Source organism: Brachionichthys hirsutus, chromosome 4, assembly GCF_040956055.1.
Source record: "Brachionichthys hirsutus isolate HB-005 chromosome 4, CSIRO-AGI_Bhir_v1, whole genome shotgun sequence".
Classification (NCBI taxonomy): domain Eukaryota; kingdom Metazoa; phylum Chordata; class Actinopteri; order Lophiiformes; family Brachionichthyidae; genus Brachionichthys; species Brachionichthys hirsutus.
In genome coordinates this window covers 8,817,894-8,837,381 of record NC_090900.1, presented here as the reverse complement: position 1 = coordinate 8,837,381, position 19,488 = coordinate 8,817,894, and the positions used below count along the sequence as shown (strand labels likewise).

Sequence of the window (19,488 nt, the reverse complement as noted above, 5' to 3'; positions counted from 1 at the left end):
TTTATTAAGCTTTATTATTTATGGAGCCTTTATGATGCTAATGTTCAAGAATTTAAAGGAACCAAGATGACATGACGAATGTTTTTTGTCTTTTTTCTTTGTCTTTGTCTTTTTTTTTTCTTCTTAATGATAATAAGTTATTTTTTGCAATGTAACAGAAATACTAAATAGGGATACCGCTTTTTAGAAACCAAGAAACTTAGGTAAATCATTTAAATCAATAGAAACGCCGATTTATATGTATTTAAGAAATTACAATGTAATGCTAGAATGACAGTCATAAATTTGGACTGTGTCTCAGCATAAACGTTTTATTTTTTTATGTAGAACAAATCAAGATGTCGGATGAAGGATACATGAGTTTTTTAATATGAAATTTAAAGTCATTTGGAGATACAGCTAATGCATTTAATGACTTAGCTAAGCCATTTGCAGACAAAGACATAGTAAAGTACCCTCAAATTACTTTTTGGTCTAAATGCAAAGATGAATATATTTTTTTTAGGTCGTACCAAAATTTACTTTCACAAATAAGCGGCAATCCTCTTATATAATATGACCCTTATAAAACTTGTGAGAGCAGATGTTGCGGTGTGAAACAGAACCTGTTGTCACTGTGGTTACTGTCCAGGACACATAAGCGGAAGTGTTTCTGTGAATTACAGGCTGGCAGGGAGGCTTTCCTGACATCTGAAAAGTGATGTCAGTCTGATACCTAAACCTGACATTTCTAAATGTCCCACATGCACTTCCCATATTAAAGCGCCACACAGTTGTAGAGCTCCCAAGAAGGAGGAAGTAAATTGTCCGTTTGAGGTTATACAACAGACTGGCCGTCTGTTGTATAGACTTAATACTGCTGGGATGCGGTTGCCATTTTTTTTTTAGTGATGTCCCAAGTGAAATGTTTGAATTTTTAATTGGACCTTTCATTTTTAGTTGTAGGTTTCTCAGGAAGTCCGCTCATTTAGAATCATAGACAGCTCATTTAAACGGTATGTGAGTACACCTGCCTACATCAAAGGTGAGCAGAGCCCAAGTATTTATTTATTTTTTGGCTGTTGACACCTTGCATGTGTTGGCTACAACATGTACAGGTATTGCTTGTGTTTTCCCTTCATAGCTCCCTGTTTCAGGTGAAAACAGAACACGCATGCCCGTTTACAGGCACAAGCTGCTGATGCCGCTTCACTCTCCAGTTCGTGCCAGCATGAGGAGCGATCTTGGATCGGCACTGCTTTTGCTGCTGTCTGCATGTGGACAGTCCGACAGTAAGTTAAAAGTCATTATCTTTGGTTTGTATAAACAGACACGATGGATAGTTTTGGTTTTATTTGTCTTGGTGCGGAATAGCTTTTATTTCCAGAAGCACTTGTCTCTGATCTCTCTCTTATCTGGAGGATCGATAAACTCCATGTTACTTGGAGCTGCTATATATAATTTACACATTTTTCTTTCTGTATTTATGGAGATGTGATTCAAATGTGCTCTTTGTGACCGACCCAGTCATTTGGCAGAAAAGTCCCGACTACAATCTTATTACGACCTTGAATATCTTGAAATGGCAGATTTGATTGCCAACAGACAGAGACGCAGAACTTAGCAACAAAAATCAGCAAACTACTGCTGGACTTTCGGCTTGTCCCGTCACAGCAAATCAACGTTCTCCACTTCACCCTGTCCTTTGCATCGTCCTCCCCAAAGCCAGTCACTCTCATGTCCTCGCTCACTATGTCCATGTATCGTCTCCTGGGTCGACCTCTAGCCCTGTTCCCTGGCAGTCCCATCCTCAGCATCCGTTTCTCCTCTGGACATGTCCAAACCATCAAAGTCTGTCCTCTCTGACCTCGTCTCCTAAACGTCTAACCTTCGCTGTCCCTCTTACCAGGCACGTCTCCGCCAGAGAAACCAGTTCTAATCAGCTGCCGGTCCCCCGAGAAGGAAACCTTTACCTGCTGGTGGGAGCCAGGATCTGATGGAGGTTTGCCGACCACACACCGCCTCTATTACGAGAGAGAAAGGTCAATCCAAGTTTTTCATTCTCATTTCATTCTAATTCTTAGATTTTAAGTTAGTGGAGCTGCAGGGTGTGTGAGGTCGAGACAAGCCGCTAAGGCTCCTGGCTTTCTGTCACTGGATATCATGTTTCTCCAGCAACAAGATGCCCTGTCTGGTTTCACTGGTTTATCACCCACATATTAATATTGACAGTCATTGCAGGATGTCCATCAAAGACGTCCATCATGGATGAGACATTTCTTCAGTTCTGGCCTCACTGTCTCTATTTCAGGATTCAGAGCTCGGTTTTGTCATCGCAATGCTTGTATCACCAGGAGAGGAATTCTTCACGTATTATTAAGGCATAAAAACTTCAAGAAATAATCTGTCAAACACACATTCGTCGTTATTATGTTATTGTTATTTTGCCATTTAAATCAAATCAGCGGCGCTGTTGCTATGCTAGTTATTTGTCAGAGCAGTACTTCTTTTATGTAAACGAGTGGAAAGCTACCAGATGCCCAGTTCACACACTTGTGCTCATTCACCTGAGCACAAATCTTTGTTGCTAAGTAAACTTGCAGACTTCACTTACCTGCGTAACCCTCAACGGCCCTGACCCAAGGGCAAAATGCCAATCCTCATGCTTAGAGACCATTGTCCGTCACCTTGGGCTCATGAAATATGAAGATTACATTAACACTGTAACTATGGGGACATCACTCCAAATTGGTATTTATTTATTTTTTATCTTTCAAGCGCCGTTCTTGTTTATTGAGTGCAAACGTTATAGTTTTACCAGTCTGCCCCTGTTGTAATCGCATGCAGTGTTTACACATATCTGCTTCGTAAAGGTCTTATTGCGTCTACATACAGATTGGAGGGAATACACGAGTGTCCAGACTATCGGTCAGCAGGAAGGAACTCTTGCTTCTTTGACAAGAGCCACACCTCCATCTGGGTCGACTACTACCTGACAGTGGTGGCCGCCAATGCTCTCGGGAACGCCACTTCAGACCCCTTTAAGATCGACGTGATGGAGATCGGTATGTTGTTACTCCCAAAGAAATAGGATTAAGATGAGATGACGCTTCATCAGAGGCATATATGTTGTTCTTATTCCTGTTTATGGACTCAGATGTGGCGCCCGTCATTTGGGGTCAAATGCTAAGATCTAAAATAAAAGTTAATTATGATAAAACTGACCACACAAACGGCAAATAAATATAGAGAGGTCAGGTAAAAGATAGAAATACAAAAATATTTAAGCACAACATTTCTTGGTTATAACAAATTTGTTGGTTTGGCTCTGCATGACAACTTTGTAAACAATGTCAAGTGTACTGCATTGAATGGCAGGGACTATAATGAGGACTTCAACACTGAACAAATGCAACAAAATGTTCAAGACAAGCTGAAAACAATCCTCACATTATGACTCTGTTTAGCTCAATAGTGTCTATTAGATCTGTGTTCATCAGAGATGAGATTCAGCTAATGGTCGTCATGGTTTTATTGACTGTAGCATTCCTTGGTTCAGTAAGGAACATTACTCTGACAGGCAGGAGGCAACGATGAAAACTTGAACGGAATGAAGACGAGCAGGTTTGTGGACAGTCCTAAGTTTGTCTTCAGGTTCAGATCATGCATCTTTTTTGTTTCTTTGTTGATGAAGGCAGTTTCATACACAATCTGATATAGACGTGCAGCAGAGCAATGTCACAAGTAGTATAATGGCAGTGGACCTTCTTCTGACCAATTATTTAACATTTGTCTGTAATGTATATATATTTTTGAAGTTTTGGTGGCTTCTTTAAAACCTTTGAACACACATTCCAGATTTTTTTCTATTCCTAAAAAATGACCTCTTTAGTGCTGTTGCCTACCAGCGAGAAGGTTCCGAGTTTGATTCCTTTCTGTGCAGAGTTTGTGTTCTGTGATAGCATCATAGAAGCACCAGAATGGCTGTGGTTTTGTTTTGTCTGCATCAACAGTGAAGCCAAATGCTCCTGAAAATCTAACGCTGCTTGTGAAGGAGAGCGAGAACAGTCCATATCTCCATATCCAATGGGAGCGTCCCTCCAACACAGACACAAAGTCTGGCTGGGTCACCATTAAATATGAAATGCGAGTCAGACGAGACGATGACGGCAAGTGGAAGGTGAGTTTTTGATGTCAATTCTTTATAGCTGAAATAAATATTTGAAGAAGTGATTTAGTCCGGCCCCGTGATGAGTTTGCGTTTCATTCCTTGGAATAAAGATTCCATGGAAATAAATGAATCTTTAAGTCAGAAGTCAGGTGAACATTCAAGGTATGTAGCAAACCAGTTGAAAGTAATGACGGGACTACCTCTAGGACTGTCAGCTGCTCTCCCCCCAATCCTACTAAATCTATGGGAGTACAATAAGTTAGTAAATCAGCATATTATCATTTATCCATGATGCACCACGAGGTATAACAAATGTTGCTGCCGCTGTTGGATGTAACCAGACCTTGGGTATGAGAGGTTTAATTTTTGTCTTTTTTTTTTCTAGGAGTACCTGTCAGGAACTCAAACCAATTTTTACCTGTACAGTGTCATTCCCGGGGTGATGTACATGGTCCAGGTGCGCTGTATGCTTGACCATGGGTCCTGGAGTGAGTGGACCAACACTACCTCTGTGCAGGTCCCCAACTGTAAGCTCTTTTCTTTATATGTTTGGCTGCACAGCGAGGGGGGCGACTGTTTGAAGCTCTAATGGATGAAAATGTTTTGTTCTGCTGCAGATCCTCCACGTGAGAAATCTCTGTGGATATTGGTTTGTACTGTGGCTCTAATTCCGCTGAGTGCAGCAGTCTGCGTCTTTGTCGTGAAGAGGAAATAGTATGTATGCAAAAATGAGAGTGAGGATGAGCGAGTTAGGGATAATGTGACTTCTTTCATTGGGTTCCTCAGCGTGAAGCAGTGGGTTCTTCCTCCTGTTCCCGCTCCAAAGATAAAAGGAGTTGATTTCCAGCTTCTGAAGGTAATTGTGCGCGATCCATTTCCAACGCATTGAAACTGAACTCAGCTCATCTTAACCTTCTAGAATGGCCGATGTGAAGAAGCCCTGATAATCCACCCACATTTTCACGTGATGGCCTGGAAAGACCAGATGGAGGAGTACCTGATTGTAACGGAGAACGACAACAGGCTGCCGCAAGATCCCTCCCATTTTCATAAAAGGAAGAAAAGCTCGCTCGGTCCTGCTTGCTTCCACTTACAATTAGCGATCCAATGTAAAAACTCAACTAACCTGCAAGATGAGTGCGAGAAAGCCACGGAAAGAAAATATGAAACGGATGAGTTTGTGGAGAAGTCTCTCTCAGGGGAGCGCTCATCTAACGCCGAGCCAGCCCATCTGCTGCGGGAACAGCATTGCACATGCGTGAACTTTGTAAACGCAGGAGCCCCAGAAGAGAGTCAGGCAAATCGAGAGAACGCAGTCAGACTCTTCACAAACGGGAGTTATGTGGATGTTCGGACGCATGTTGAAAACCTGCAGATGGAGAAACAGGTGGACGACAGCGGTGCCAATCATCTGAACGGCTCCGGGTACAGAGATGTTCAGACCCAAGACGTGACGGCATCGGGAGACTACAGCAGGGTGAAAGAGGTGGACAATGACAGCAAGGTCTTCCTACAGAAACACAAAGTCGATCCCTGCAGAGAGAAGGGTGACCACTACAAAGACTGTGCCCTTCAGAAGCCGGCAGCTGGAGCCTTTGAATTGCGCACCGTACTTGGAGGTGGATATGTGGATTATACCTCTGAACTGTGTTAATGTGACATCTTTGCCCACAGTTCCCACAAACAAACATCTCTAGGACCGGCAGGACTTTCCTCCGAGACCAATCCTGGAATTATCTTTAATGGTTTAGAAGAAATATTTTATCAAGTAAATGGATTGTGAAACCTAAACAGGTTCACGATCGACTGAAAATCTTTGCACTTACCTTTTCAAGACACCGAAAGTTCCGTTTTTTAAATAATTACTGTACCGGACAACAGTGGAGCTTGAAGCTCAAGTTTACCAGACGTTGGTCTTTCCAATGGATTAGTTGAACTAATGAATAATATCAGATAGCTTTGCGGTTGCCCCCAATGGTTAAATGTGTGACTACATAAATCTATAAACTGTACTTACTATTTTATTGTGTAATTGTCAATGCATTCTATTGTTATTGGTAACAGTAATAACTCGATAATAAATGTCATCAGCGTTCAGACTGTTAAACCACGTCCCCAGGATCCCACCTCAGGTGCATTTCGCTGATGACAGAAGTTCGTTATCCTGTTAATTCTAGTCTAGTTAAATTAATTAATTAATAAATGATTACAAAATATATACCACTCTGAACGAATCTAAATTCAATTTTTAATCTTGGAAATGGAAAAAAAACTAAAAGACACAAAGTTGATGTGCGCATAAACTCTGAAAATGTTTATTTTTGAGCCTGGAAGCAAAATGTGACATTTTTCATTCAGATCAAAGTGTTCTTTATTTTAATATCCATCAACAAATGCTGATCACTTGAAATTACATTAATCTGTCTGCTCTCTATACAGTTCAGTCCAGAATTATTCACACCCTGGCAAATTTTGACTTACTGTAATTCAACCAACAAGTTTCTTTTCTTGATTGGAAATGACTGCCAGAAGACAAAGACAAGGTACAAGAGAAGAGGCATCACAGACGGGGGAAAAAAAAAAAAATCAATCTCAGCTTTTATTTACATTGCTCAAAAAGTGGTAAGGAGACCTTCCAACCAGAAAGAGCTGGAGCTCATCACTCAAGATGAGTGGGTGAAAATACCAGTGGAGACATGCAAAAAGCTGGCCAGCAATTACAGCAAGTGTCTGTATGCTGTAATAGATAATGATAATACAAACTCACCCCCAGAATACAAATACCACAGTAATGGTGAAATATTGCTGCAAGATTTACATGCAACTGAAGACTGTAAAGATTTTTCACACATTTTTATTAGGACGAAAAGGCTTAAACATTAATCCTATACTGTATCAAGACCCTGAAACAAACTAACAAATGATAGCCGTCATAATCAATGTTGTTAGATACACTTGTGCTTTTCCTCTTCTAACACGACAAAATATCAGACTAAATTTAAATAAATGTCTGCATCCTGTTTGTGTTCTTATCACATTCTACATTAACATTACCTTCCTACAACGTAAATGCTTAAATTATACATTTCAAAATATCAACTGATTGTGATCCGATTAGAAATGATCTGAAATTAGATTGAATGTTAATGTTATGTTCATTATTTAGGTCACCAAAACACTTAATTTATAATGCTGTCATTTAAACTACAGGAGAGGTAGTATCAAACTGTATATCATGTTTAATATCTTGATAGCTTCAAACAAAAAAGACAAATAGGCACGGCAATTGGGATAAAGCAGAATTTCTGAATCGTCACTCAATTTCATTTTTCACACACAAAAAAAGGATCAGCTTGCTTTTAAAGTCTAAACTCATTTGACATTAAGACTTTTAATCCATAAGAATAGGATTTATACTGAACTGAACAAATGCATCATACTGGCTCAAAGTATGTCGTGTTGCTCCATTCCCAGATGCTGCTGCAAACTCAAATTGTGGGATATTTTCACAAACTGGTTTGAACCTAGTACCTTAGGTTAAAATACACAGCTTCTCGTACCATCTTCACCTCAAACATAATATACGTCTCAAGCTTTTCAGAATAAAAAAACCCAAAGGAATTCATGATTAATTGCAGATATTACCTAACAGATTAATTTCCCTGGATGAGAAACGGCGGCAGGGCACCCAACATTGCTCTTTTTCCGCACGTGGGATTGTGCTGATCTTAGTTTCTTCCGAGATGGCGATCAACAAAGAAAGGTTTTTGGGGCATGGAGGACTTTGACGCCGTCAACTCGTCTCCTCTATGCCTCCAGTACATTCGCTTTCCAAGCACATGGAGCTCAGCTGCTCCCCAAAGTTCAAAAATTTGTGGTTGAAATCCTTCTCCAACATTCTTTTCCAAACTTTTACTAGAAGAGAAAATAGAAAAGATAATTACTTTTATTTTGGGGGGGGGGCTTTGGTGAAATCTGTAATGATTGACATACAAGTAATGAATCAAATTGTTTAAGTAGCACAATTCACAGATGTTAGGGTCAGGAATGTATTACTGTATTCCGGTTCCTCCGACTCTGCGGCGTCAGGATTGATCTGCAGCCCCTCGGCGTCGGCTGGCCTCGCCGCCTTCACCTGGTCCGTCCACTCCTGGCTCGACGCCATGACTTCATAGGCACTCCTGGCCTCAGACGACAACTCGATCATCTTATGATAGAAGTCCTGCAGGTAAGAAAGACAAAGTCTTCGTTCATTCATTCAATTTCTTTCCACTTGATCACATGAAAGTCAAACAACCAAACACACTCCCACTCATTCCTACAGGCAAATTTAGAGTCACTAATTCACCTGTATTGCATGTTTTTGGTGGTTGGAGAAAGCTGACACACAGAGAGCCCACGCAAAAACTGCGTAAACATGCAAAGCCAAGAAAAAAGTCCCAGGAATATTTGAACCCAGGACCTTCTTGCTGCACCTGCCCAAGCCGCCACCTCAATGTTTTCATCTAGTTTAAATACTTTCAAAATATTTTACTGTAAAAGGCTTGTAGTGGTAAATGTGTACGCGTCGCTCAAGATTAAACTGACCTGTGCGCCATCGTAGTTGAAGATGCCCACCACGCTGACGGGCACTGCCTTTTTGATGCAGCGAGCCAAAGCTTTCCTCGAAAGGGCAAACACGAACGGCACTCCTTGTTCGCGACAAGTGTCAATGATGGTGTAAAGAGCTTCGTCCAGGCCGCCTACAAAAGAGGGCATTTTTCTTGAAATGCTTTAGAGGTTGTTGTTTTTTTGCATTTTTAGCCGTTTCCTGTCTTTGTTTCGAGGGTAACTGGTAAGGTTCTATCCATTTTGACCATAACGCCTGATCACATTGTTGCTTTAATACCAAAGACAGACTAAAAATGTTCTCCTTCAGATGAAACAATTGGCTTTGTGTTCTAGTGTGGATGGGAAAACAATAGCTGAAATGCAAGCTGGGAAAGATCTAAAAGACATTTAGCTATTCCAGACATTGTTCTGGTGATTATGTGTGGTGTAAACTCTTTACATAAAAAAAAAACAGCCAAAACAAATACAACTGCAGGAAGGACCACTTTACCTTTGGACTGAATGCGTTCACAGTTAGGAGAGATGACGACGCACTTGATCTTCCTGAGTTTGAGATTCTTCAGGACCTCCCTGAGCCCCATCACGATTCGTCTTTTCATGCGGGCCTTCATGGGGTCTTTCTGGTACAGGCGGTCCTGGAAACGAACCAGCTCCTTCAGCAGAGCCGTCACACACTCGTCCACGTCTTTGCTCAGCATCTGGCTGCAATAGCTGACATGTGCACAGAGCAAATGAACAACAATGTGAGGGGAAACGGCGATGAAACACACAGACATCTTGTTCGATAACTTGTGGCGATGCAAATATTGCAGCACGATGCATTTGCAGTCTTACTCTCTGAACTTTCTGCTGTGGATTCTGAGTCGATTGGCTGGGCAGGCCTCAGACGTGACGGCTTGCTGCTGTATGGGCTTCTCTTCCTCGGCCTCTTCTTCACTCTCCCTATGGTTCGTGGCATCTAATTCGGACTCATCCTTCATCTCGCCTACAGGACTTCCAACTCCACCTGAGGGTTTAGAGGAGCGATACGCAGATCAAACACTTCCTTCCGCATGAAGTGTGATGACTTACCGAGACTTCGGTGGAAGGAATCTACGGCATGTTACATTTTATTTCCACTTCCTCTCACCTGTAATGTTTGCCTCACGCTGCTCTTCTTCTGCAGCGTCATTTTCAGGTTGCGCCTCAACTTCAGGCAGCAGGCCTCTCTCCTCCAGCAAACGTCTTTGTTTCCTCTCCTCCCTTTCTTTCAAAATGACCTGAGCGTCGGAAACAAATTAACGAACAATTACTTTATTACTTTCGTTGCAAAACGCACCTGCATTAGCTTCCGAGTAAGACAGCTGACTCACCTTCTTGAGAGGAGTGGGCTTCTTTGCTTTGGGCACCTCTCGCTGTTTGCCTTTCTTTACCAAAGGGCTGGTGGAGTCGAGGGGATTGTGGGCAATTCTATCCTGCTGCCAGGACGGCTTCTTCTGGAATAATTGTTGCTTTTGGACAACAGGTAAGCCTCCAGAAACTACAAAGAAACTACAAATAATTATTTAGGTTCTGTGAATGTGGAGTTTGAAGTCATCTTCACCAAAGAAAGAGATATGATTTGAGGAGCCCAGTGTGGCAGAGGCACTGATGCTGGTTGCAACCCACCAGAGAGAACGACCGGCTTGTTCTTTTGTGATTGTTGCTGTTTTTCCAGGGTGGCCAGCATGTTTCCTATGTCGAGTTGAACCGGAACTTTACTCTTTTTCCCAGAAACCTTTTCAGCTTTCTAGAAACAAAAGGTACAAATAACAGGCTGTTTATTTCAAGGGTTATATCGTTTATTTAAAAGTAATAGTAAAATACAAACCTGTCCTTTCTTAGCGGTCTCTGGGAGCTGGGATTTTAGTGCATGTGATATTTCATGCGCCTCGTCTGCAAGCTGATGGACTCCTCTTTGGCTTTCCTGAGAAATAGACAATTAGTTCTGAAATTATATCTCAAGTTTAATTTGATGACTCATGTTGAAATGTATATTTATTATATAAAAGCATTTTTAGATGTGTACCTCATTGCATAGTTTTACATCATTTCTGCTTGTTATACATCTTTCCTTCCTCGTTAGAGCCAGAGTCAGACCTGGAAACTCTTCTTCATCCTGACCACAAAAAAAAAAGACAATTTTTTTTTTTTTACACCCTATTAAAAAACCTAGTAAAAAAAGTTTTGCTTTTTATCTGAACTTCAATCAAGAGTAAATGTTTTAGTTACCTCAAATTTTGGAGGCTCCTGATAAATTGCTGACCCCTCTGACTCAGCGTTTGCATCGTCACCATCACTTGCAGCCCACTTCTTCTTTTTCTTTCGTTTTTTCCTCCTTGGGGTTCCACCCTCCTGCTGTGCAGCAATTTCCTCCATCTGATTAAAAGCCAAAGGATGAAACAAGGCTTATCTAGGAAGGTAATTGACCCCCCCCCCCCCCCCCCCCCACAATCATACAGCGACTGATGATACAGCATGTAACTTCAAAGACATTAAGCTATTGATATTTGTAACACATTTCTGATATTTCTGTTGATATAATCATAAAAAAAACCCATCAAGTACAAACTAAATATTAAAATAATGGTTGCTACAGGTTTCAAAACAGTGACCCCCTGATGCTCTAATCTCAGGGTTTTAGCTTGAGGATCTAGAGACCGTCTGCCAACAACCCACAATGGCACACGAAACAGCCACTGCATGTAAAAAGTCAGATGCTTTGATTGCTTCAAGGACGTTTTTGGCAGAACTGAAGTCAAAATGTTTTAAAACGCAACACATGTGGGAGCCCTCATAAATCAAAATGTTGAGCTTTGAAATCAAACATGTCCTTTTACCTGCATACGGGTGTTGTGGACTATCTTTTCTTTAGGGGCAGGCTTCTTTGGAGGTTGAGAGGCAATATTATCCCAGGAAGTCTTCACTGGCTGAACTGTTAATATAACGCACATCTTTAAAAATGTATTCATTATAGCACTTGGTGTTATTGGCATTGCCTGATAGCATGGACTTCCACCCACCCAGGAAATCCCTAGATGAATCTGACTTCTGTTGTGACTCAGGCAGCTCTGGGGATTCTCTCCGACCAGACTACTCAATAGAAAGCAGCACCATGTTCATGAGCAGCATTCACAAGAACATTGTCGACATCATTCACTGCTGATATTTCACCGTGCTCACCTTCCAGGAAAAGGATGTTTGCATTAGGGGGCTCGCGGGTTGAGGTTTTGGATCCCAAAATGTTCTCTGGACAGAGGAGCGAGTAGCCAAGCCTGGGAAATCAGTTGCGTTTGCTTCAAATGGGACAAAGTGTGCTTGTGCTAGTTTGGACTTTTCTGCAGAGTTTGGGGCAGACGGTGTCCCTCTGAAACCTGGGGGGCCAAGGACAAAAAGAACATAGCTGAAGATGATCAAATGTGAGCAAACAACAAAAAGATGGGTTAAGGAAACCGACAGGATCACTTAACTGGGGAGTGACTCCCTCTTTTATATGCATCCAGTGACCTGTTGGTTCTAACTCGGCCTTCAGGACGGGAGTCATTGCTTTTTGAGGTCTGTGGACATTGATGAAATATCAACGACGGTGATTCTCATGAGCAGCGTTTGTTAAATCCGGTATCATAAAGAAACCAACCGCTCTAACGGGACGGCTGCCGCTGTAGCCGTGACTCTTTGACACGTCTCCCAGAGCTCCAACTGAACTGGACGGAGTCTGCTTTGGTCTCACTCCTGCCGGGTTCCTGAACAAAGATCAGAATTCCACACAGAGAAAGAGCCTGACATTGGTGACTGGGGGGGGGCATTAAGCAGGGGGTTAGCCGAGGAGAAAAACACTGATCCAAGCCTGCGATCATACCCCCTTAAACTCCGTGTGGGCCCATTGGGAGCCGGTAGTATCAGAGGTGATGAGCATGGCCGTAGGTCAGCGGGCTCTTTCTTTGGCCTCCCTTGTCTGAGCTGAACAGAAGATGACGTATTCTTCTCCTGGTGGGGGGGAATACAATACCCGTCATCAACAGCCTGCTGGAATTTGACCTTTGACACCCGCGTTACTGGCTGTAGTTCACGTGTTGTTGCGTATTAACAGTTAGCACAGATCCGCATTATTAGCTGATCAAGGGACTTTGATCAAACAAAGAATAGACAACTTAATGCATCAGTTATTAGCTCCGCAAGGTTAGCATAGCTGACGCTACGCAGCCCCGGGTCGTTCTTTGGGAAACACCTCAGATGAACTTGTTGCTACCGAACCTAATAACCAGCAGCTTATTAGTGCGCTAAAAGCTACTTATCGTTTGCGTTCTTACATCTAAAGTTCGCTGAAAGTTAGCTAAGTTCGCGTTACGAGCGCACCAAGCGATAGCTTGGCTGGCCAGCTTGGCTAAACAAAACGTCACTTTTCATCATCTACCTTGTCCATCGTCAGGTTTTCCTATAAACGGCTACATCTCGGCTACATCTCGGCTACATCTCGGCTACATCTCGGCTTCTTCCTGCTGTCAAACCCGTCACAGCTGCTGCACCGCGCTGCTAGCTATCCGAACCGCGTCGGCGAGCGACACTGTGCTGACGACGGCCCGCCCCACTCTGCTATGATTGGTTTAGCTTGAGTCGTTTCCCTAATCCTAACCAATCATCGCTCGTCATAGTTTAACCTTTGAACCCAACAAACCAAGCCGAGTACTAGATTATTTTTTTACTTTTTTATTAGCTATGGCCAACCATTAGGGATTACGTCACGTTTGTACTTTTTAGTGATCTTCAGGCATAGATCGTAAAAAATAAAGGCAAATAATTTTCTATTCGTTCATTTTGAACAAGCGTTTCATCGTTTATCCTTTAAGTAACATTTGCGTGTATGCGTGCAGCCAAAACCCCAAGTATCACTTGGTTTTTGATCATTATTTTCAAGTTAATTTTATTAATTTTAATATTTAAAATTAAAGTACTGTCAATGTATATTCAAAGTATACTTCGAAATATTAAGTCTTGCACTCCTAATATTATTATTATGAATGAATGGCATGCAGAATATTGAAGTCGGGTGGATTCATCAACCTATTATTTTAGTTGGATCATGTGTTTTCATTGAATGTGCTAATTTTAAGAAAGAAAGTAAATCAATACTGTGCACGTTTATGGGTAAAATCTATGTACAATATAGAAAATATGAACGATGTACCTAAAAGGAACTTGAGGAAATGATTCACAAAATTAAAATTGAAATAGTCGAAAACAATCTTAAAATAATAGTTTCCACAAAGAGATTAGTTTCTCGTTTAATATTTCTCCACCGCCCCCAAAACAATTAATTAATGTTCAATTATGAAGTGTGCAAATATAAAATGCTACTCTATAATATAATATTTTAAAGTGATATCTATGTCTCACAAGTTTATTCGTCACTTTGCAGCCCAACCAAATTCAGACATTTAACAATGTTCTTTGGTCTACTCTGCATATGAACATTACATTTTCTTATTTGTGTAATAATGTTCAACTGTTTGGCACTTGCATCATCTTCTTACATGGGTGAAGTAAACAACTATACATATCATTTAAGAAAAAGGTCTGTCTTTGTTTTCCTGGCGTATGTAAACGTTATATCACTCACAAAACCTAAATAACAAATGTCTCTTTCAAGTCTTTGTGTCTTTCATTCCTCCTTTTGCCTCCCAGCTGTCCTCAGGAGAGCCAGAGGGATAATAAAACAAGCTGATGTCAGGAAGAAACAGGTCTGAGCTCCAGCTATCCAGTAAACTGTGAAGAAAATACACTTAAGTACAAAGTAAAAATATTTTTACAGAGTATTCTCTGAAATATGTCAGCAGTTTGAATGTTGATAGTGGATGTTTGCATTTTGTGCCTTTACTGCCCTCTGTCTTTCTTACCTGAGGATGCCACGACTGGTCCCATCGCTCTGGCCAGAGCACCTAAACTACGGAGAATCCCCATCACAGTGCCCTTCTGACTGGCCAAGCCTTGAGGAAGATCCACAGTACATGATCAGCAACACTTTACATGCCACGGTATGAAATCAAAAGGCTTTGAATTTCCACAAATAAGAACGAATTAGATGTTCACCGTGGTCAGAAACAAGCGTCGACAGGCATGGAACTACTGTTGCAGCTGCTGTAACGGAAAGAATGGCATAAAATGTAAGCACCAAATAGATTTAATTCAATATAAACACACAACCAAAAGTATATTTTATATACCATACATTTTATATAATAGTGAAGTACTCAAGTTTCCTTTATTGTCAATTCTACAGTGTATACTAGACAAACAGAGGATTGGAATTCCATTTCTCTCAGAGCCTAGGTGCAACAATAAGCATTCATAACTAATACACAATAGAAAAACTAGACTATTAAAAACAATGGACCAAAATTTAAGTCAAGAAAATAAACAGAAAAACATAATGTAAGGCACAAAATTATTCTTCAAAGAATGTAATGTAGTTTATTTACACTTGTGACACTCATTACAGGTGCTAAAAGGATTGTACAATTAAATTAAAACATGAGAAACAATGTAAAGTCAGCTCACCAAATGAGTATAACAGCAAGCCGATGTACAGCATTGTGATATTCCAGGACAGCCCGATCAGAATAAATGCTGGGATCAATGCTACGATTGCCTAAAAAGAATAAACACTTCAATAAACAGCTGTGTACAGAGAACTTCATCTCAAAGCCGTCGGCCATGTAAAGAGAAGGCGCTCCTACCATGCAAACAGTCCTGATTTGCTGCCCAGGATTGATCCTGCGAGCATAACCCCCCTGGATCAAGGCCATGACGACACCAATGAAGAAGAACATCTTTCCCTGCTGCATGCTAATGACAGAAAAAACTGTTTGCTCCTGCTCCATGTTTACTGTAGCTGATGGAGTTATATACGCAGCTTTATCTTCCGGTTCATACCTCGTAAATTGGAATCGCTGGTGAGTCAGAAAACTCAGCGTGAACTCCAGACCGGAGAAGAGGAAGAGGTAGCAGAAATAAACCAGGCCCAACACTTGAAGTTTCTGCATTCCTGGAAAAGGCATTTTCTACATGTATTACATGCGGGTCAAATGTGTCTGCCCTTCTACCCTGCACAGAGGATGCCGCTACATACTTTCCTTTGTGGGCGGATCTTTTGTCCTTGTGACAGCTGAAAAATGGAACAAAGATAATGGGTTCAGAAGATCCCTGAATCCGGAAGAAGAAACCTAGAACGGAACAAGAACAATTCTGAATATGTGAAAAAACATTTGTGTCATTTGTTTTAAGAGCCCCACAACAGACCCCTTTGTCCACCCACACCGGTCTAAGAAGATCTCTTCTGAGTGGGCATCCACAGACAGGCAGCTCCCCCAGCTTCCCTGAGCTCCGTAGCACTTGCTATCATTTGACATTATTGACATTCCCAGTAGGACTCCACCCACGTTCAGCCCAATAGTAGGTCCAATTAGAAGAAGAATTGGAAATACCAGTGAGGTTCACTGGCTGAGAAAGCCTCTGCCCCCTTAGCACAATTATAAGTGACTCTGCGTGTCAGCCGGCAGTGAAGTCAACCTTGGCATCCTTCGAGAGCGTCTCCGGCAGCATGAACCAAATGAAAAGCAGATCAGCGGCACTGAAGCCAATCCCGAGCAGAGCGGGGGTTTGGTAGAAGACATTCCCTGTTGACTTGTAGCTCGTGGCGAAGTAGGCGCCCATCAGAGGTCCCACGGTGAAGCCCAAGGAGAAGGCGATGCCGATCATGGCCTTGCGAGGAGACAATTAAGATATAGATTTCCTTCAATATGTGAGATACTTATCTGAAGGTCTTCAAGTGTGAGTCACAATTGCAAAATAATAAACTTGCTTATTAGCAACATTATACATGTACAGTAAAAACATTTACCCTCGAGTGACATCTGAAGAAAAGAGAGGACAGACATTTAGCAGCGCCTTCTTCAGAAACAAATTGGCAGCTACAGATGGAATGCGCATTTTTACGTCGATACGGTGTTACTTAATAATGGAGAGAGAAATTCTGTGCCTACCATTCCTCGGCTCCGGGCTTTTGGGCACGGCAAGTCAGCCACGATGGCGGTGCAGAGGGTGACGTTGCTCTTGCAAATGCCTCCAATTACCCGAAACAAAAGGAACATGCTGAAGCTCCGGGAAACTGCCCAAATAGCGTAAGAGGACATCGTCCCTAACTGGATCATAAGGCCCACAATCAGACGTGAAGAATTCAGGCTGCATGGATTATTGTGTAAGATAAATATGAACTGCAACTCTATGCTTCGCAATTAGTAATTAATAGCCCGATTCAGTTTCTGCATGGCTTGGAATAAGAACAAATACAGAGGTCTAAACTGTAAAATTCTAAACAGTGACGTTACGTGGATGCCTACGCACTGTGACAAGAATGAGCATGGGCCGCCTGCCATGGGTGTCAGAGAGAGCGCCGGTCATGGGAGACAACAGGAATTGCAGCAGAGAAAACAGCGACCCAATCAGACCTGGAGGAGAAATTGAGGAACAGGCCAATGAGTCTGCCGTGGCATCGTTAAATATCTTTGCTTCATCGCGACCTGGAGCTGTGGTTGAACGTGAAAGCATATCCAACAAACCTCCAAACAGAACACTGTTGTATTTTCTTTCCATGGGAATTCCCACAGCCTCCCTGAACCAGTCCACAACATTCTGCAGAGACTGGTACACGGCATCCTGAATGAGGAAGGACACAAACAAAACTGAAGAGGTGAACTTAGCATGAGTCAGCACACGCAGGCATGCAAGTGCGCCGCCCACGCCTGCCAAACTAATCACTCGCGAGTTGGTTATGGTTTTCATGAGAGACATTCTTTGCACACAGCTTCCATTGTTCGATGGAAGAGACGGACGATGCGCATTAAACTCTGCACAATGCCAGTCGAATACTTCCCGTCGGTTTAGATCTTTTATTTTATTTGCACAGTTGGGAACAATGTTTAATCCAAGACACAAGACTGACGTAAAGTGTCTTTCCAAGAGAGAATACCATCTTTTACAACATTTTGCAATGACTCAAATTCATGAAAATCAAGTTACTATAACGATTATTTCTGAGCCTAATGAAAAGTCAAATGAAACTCAAAGCAAGCAGACTGGATGAAGACCTGTTATATATACATTCAATGCATATATTGTATTACCTGTATGACTTGCACTTGAATGCACCCTGTAGATTAAACTTCAACATACTTTATTGATCCGGGAAAATCACTAATGGTGGAAAAGCAAAACCAAACTAACCCCTGTTTGTGCATAATGGTCCATAATTGAAGGCAGCAGAGGAAGAATCAGAGTAAATCCCAGCAGGTCCAGCAGCAGGACGAGAAACACGCGGTTTATGACTTTTGAAGAGAAGGAGTCGCCTTCCTCTGCAGATTTGTTGACATCTGGCATTTCTCCAGTTGATATATGGCGTCCCGACTGTTCCTGCATGCAAGCAAAACACGAGCGATAAATGTGAGCAGAGAAGCATTGACAAGAAATAGTATAGACCAGGGATATAAATATAGTAGCGGCTGTAGTAACGTTTTATAATAGTGGTGCATAATGTCTACAGAACATTACTGATCTGTAATTTACAGGAAGAAGCTACAGGGATGTAGTTTCCAAATTACTTCCTTGATAGTTTCCTGTAAGGAAAATAAATGGTAATTTGGAACTAAATAGGACAATGAGAAAAAACTTTTATTTAAATTTAAAGAACGAACAATACAGTCATCACAAGAGTATTATTAACTTCCTCTTTGCACTGTATTCCGATGGGAGGCGTTAATAGTGTTGTTCAGATTCCTGAGCGGATCATTCTAGGAACAGAAGAACTCTCTGGGTTGGCCCATCTAGTAAAGTTCTTCTAACCATTGACTTCCACTGTGGAAGTCAAAGTAGTACATTATTAATGGAATTGCCTTCCACGTGTCATATAAAGAAGTATTAACTACACATAAATAAAGCTGAAGACTACATTTCCCATTAATGCTTCAGTACTTCTCGAGTCCAATACGGACAGAATGAAAAACCACACCAAGTAAATTATTTGTAAAAGTGGAAATAGTTCCAGGATGATCTTGCCCAAACGCATTTCCTTACAGCTCGTTACTTCCGTAGACTGTATTCATTGATCGACCATTTTACAGCTATCACCGCCTCTCTAAAACGCCGCCGAGACATTGAACAGTCACAATTTTGCCTCCAACGTTTGTTCTATCCTGAGACTCGCAAATCAAAGCCACAGACCAGACCAAAGACTTGTAATCCTGCGTCCCGTCTCATCGGTCCATTGAGTCGGCACCAGGAAGTCCTCTTACATTTGTGTGACAAAAATGCGTCGTAACCAACGCCGACTACAATGCTGCTTTCAAGAGGTGATCCGAAGCTCGTTTTTCCCAAACACATTTCAGTTTGTTCCGTCCCACTGAAGTTATGAAGACGAAACGTCGATAACTTCCGTTGTATTCTGGCATTTGAAAGCAAGAAACCTGCTTCTTGTAAGGCTAAACAAGTATATTCAGAGAGATATTACAAAAGTCACCATATGCATACACCGTAATCAGTTTTCACTTGAATTACGTATGAAGTAAAATATACTTACGCTTATTCACGGCCTTGAACGCAGCGGAACGAGACTCTCATAAGCAGAAGACAGTTTATTTACAAAACGTATAGTCACAAGG

The 19,488-nt window shown here is 41.7% G+C and overlaps 3 protein-coding genes across 3 annotated transcripts; 1 reads left to right on the top strand and 2 right to left on the bottom strand.

Annotated features, from left to right (window-relative positions):
• The first annotated feature begins 1,210 nt into the window (after positions 1-1,210).
• On the top strand, positions 1,211-5,804 carry prlrb (prolactin receptor b). Its single transcript, XM_068760862.1, has 8 exons — positions 1,211-1,271; positions 1,889-2,021; positions 2,875-3,044; positions 3,993-4,159; positions 4,536-4,677; positions 4,768-4,864; positions 4,937-5,006; positions 5,070-5,804. Exons 1-8 carry the CDS (start codon positions 1,211-1,213, stop codon positions 5,802-5,804), a joined length of 1,575 nt encoding a protein of 524 aa, XP_068616963.1.
• A 911-nt stretch (positions 5,805-6,715) lies between these two features.
• secisbp2 (SECIS binding protein 2) lies at positions 6,716-12,042 on the bottom strand. Its single transcript, XM_068738361.1, has 13 exons — positions 11,803-12,042; positions 11,620-11,714; positions 11,012-11,158; positions 10,809-10,898; positions 10,611-10,706; positions 10,409-10,529; positions 10,114-10,280; positions 9,891-10,020; positions 9,596-9,767; positions 9,252-9,472; positions 8,738-8,892; positions 8,207-8,372; positions 6,716-8,065 (listed from the first exon to the last, which is right to left on the bottom strand). The coding sequence occupies exons 2-13, from the start codon at positions 11,623-11,625 to the stop codon at positions 7,944-7,946; spliced, it is 1,593 nt and encodes a 530-aa protein (XP_068594462.1). The 5' UTR covers positions 11,626-11,714; positions 11,803-12,042; the 3' UTR covers positions 6,716-7,943.
• Positions 12,043-13,931: 1,889 nt separating this feature from the next.
• Positions 13,932-19,096, bottom strand: mfsd10 (major facilitator superfamily domain containing 10). The gene is made up of 13 exons (XM_068738495.1): positions 19,052-19,096; positions 18,059-18,244; positions 17,395-17,491; positions 17,180-17,283; positions 16,819-16,977; positions 16,346-16,537; positions 15,906-15,999; positions 15,710-15,821; positions 15,514-15,622; positions 15,335-15,425; positions 14,867-14,914; positions 14,674-14,763; positions 13,932-14,542 (listed from the first exon to the last, which is right to left on the bottom strand). Exons 1-13 carry the CDS (start codon positions 19,085-19,087, stop codon positions 14,439-14,441), a joined length of 1,422 nt encoding a protein of 473 aa, XP_068594596.1. The 5' UTR covers positions 19,088-19,096; the 3' UTR covers positions 13,932-14,438.
• Positions 19,097-19,488: the final 392 nt, after the last annotated feature.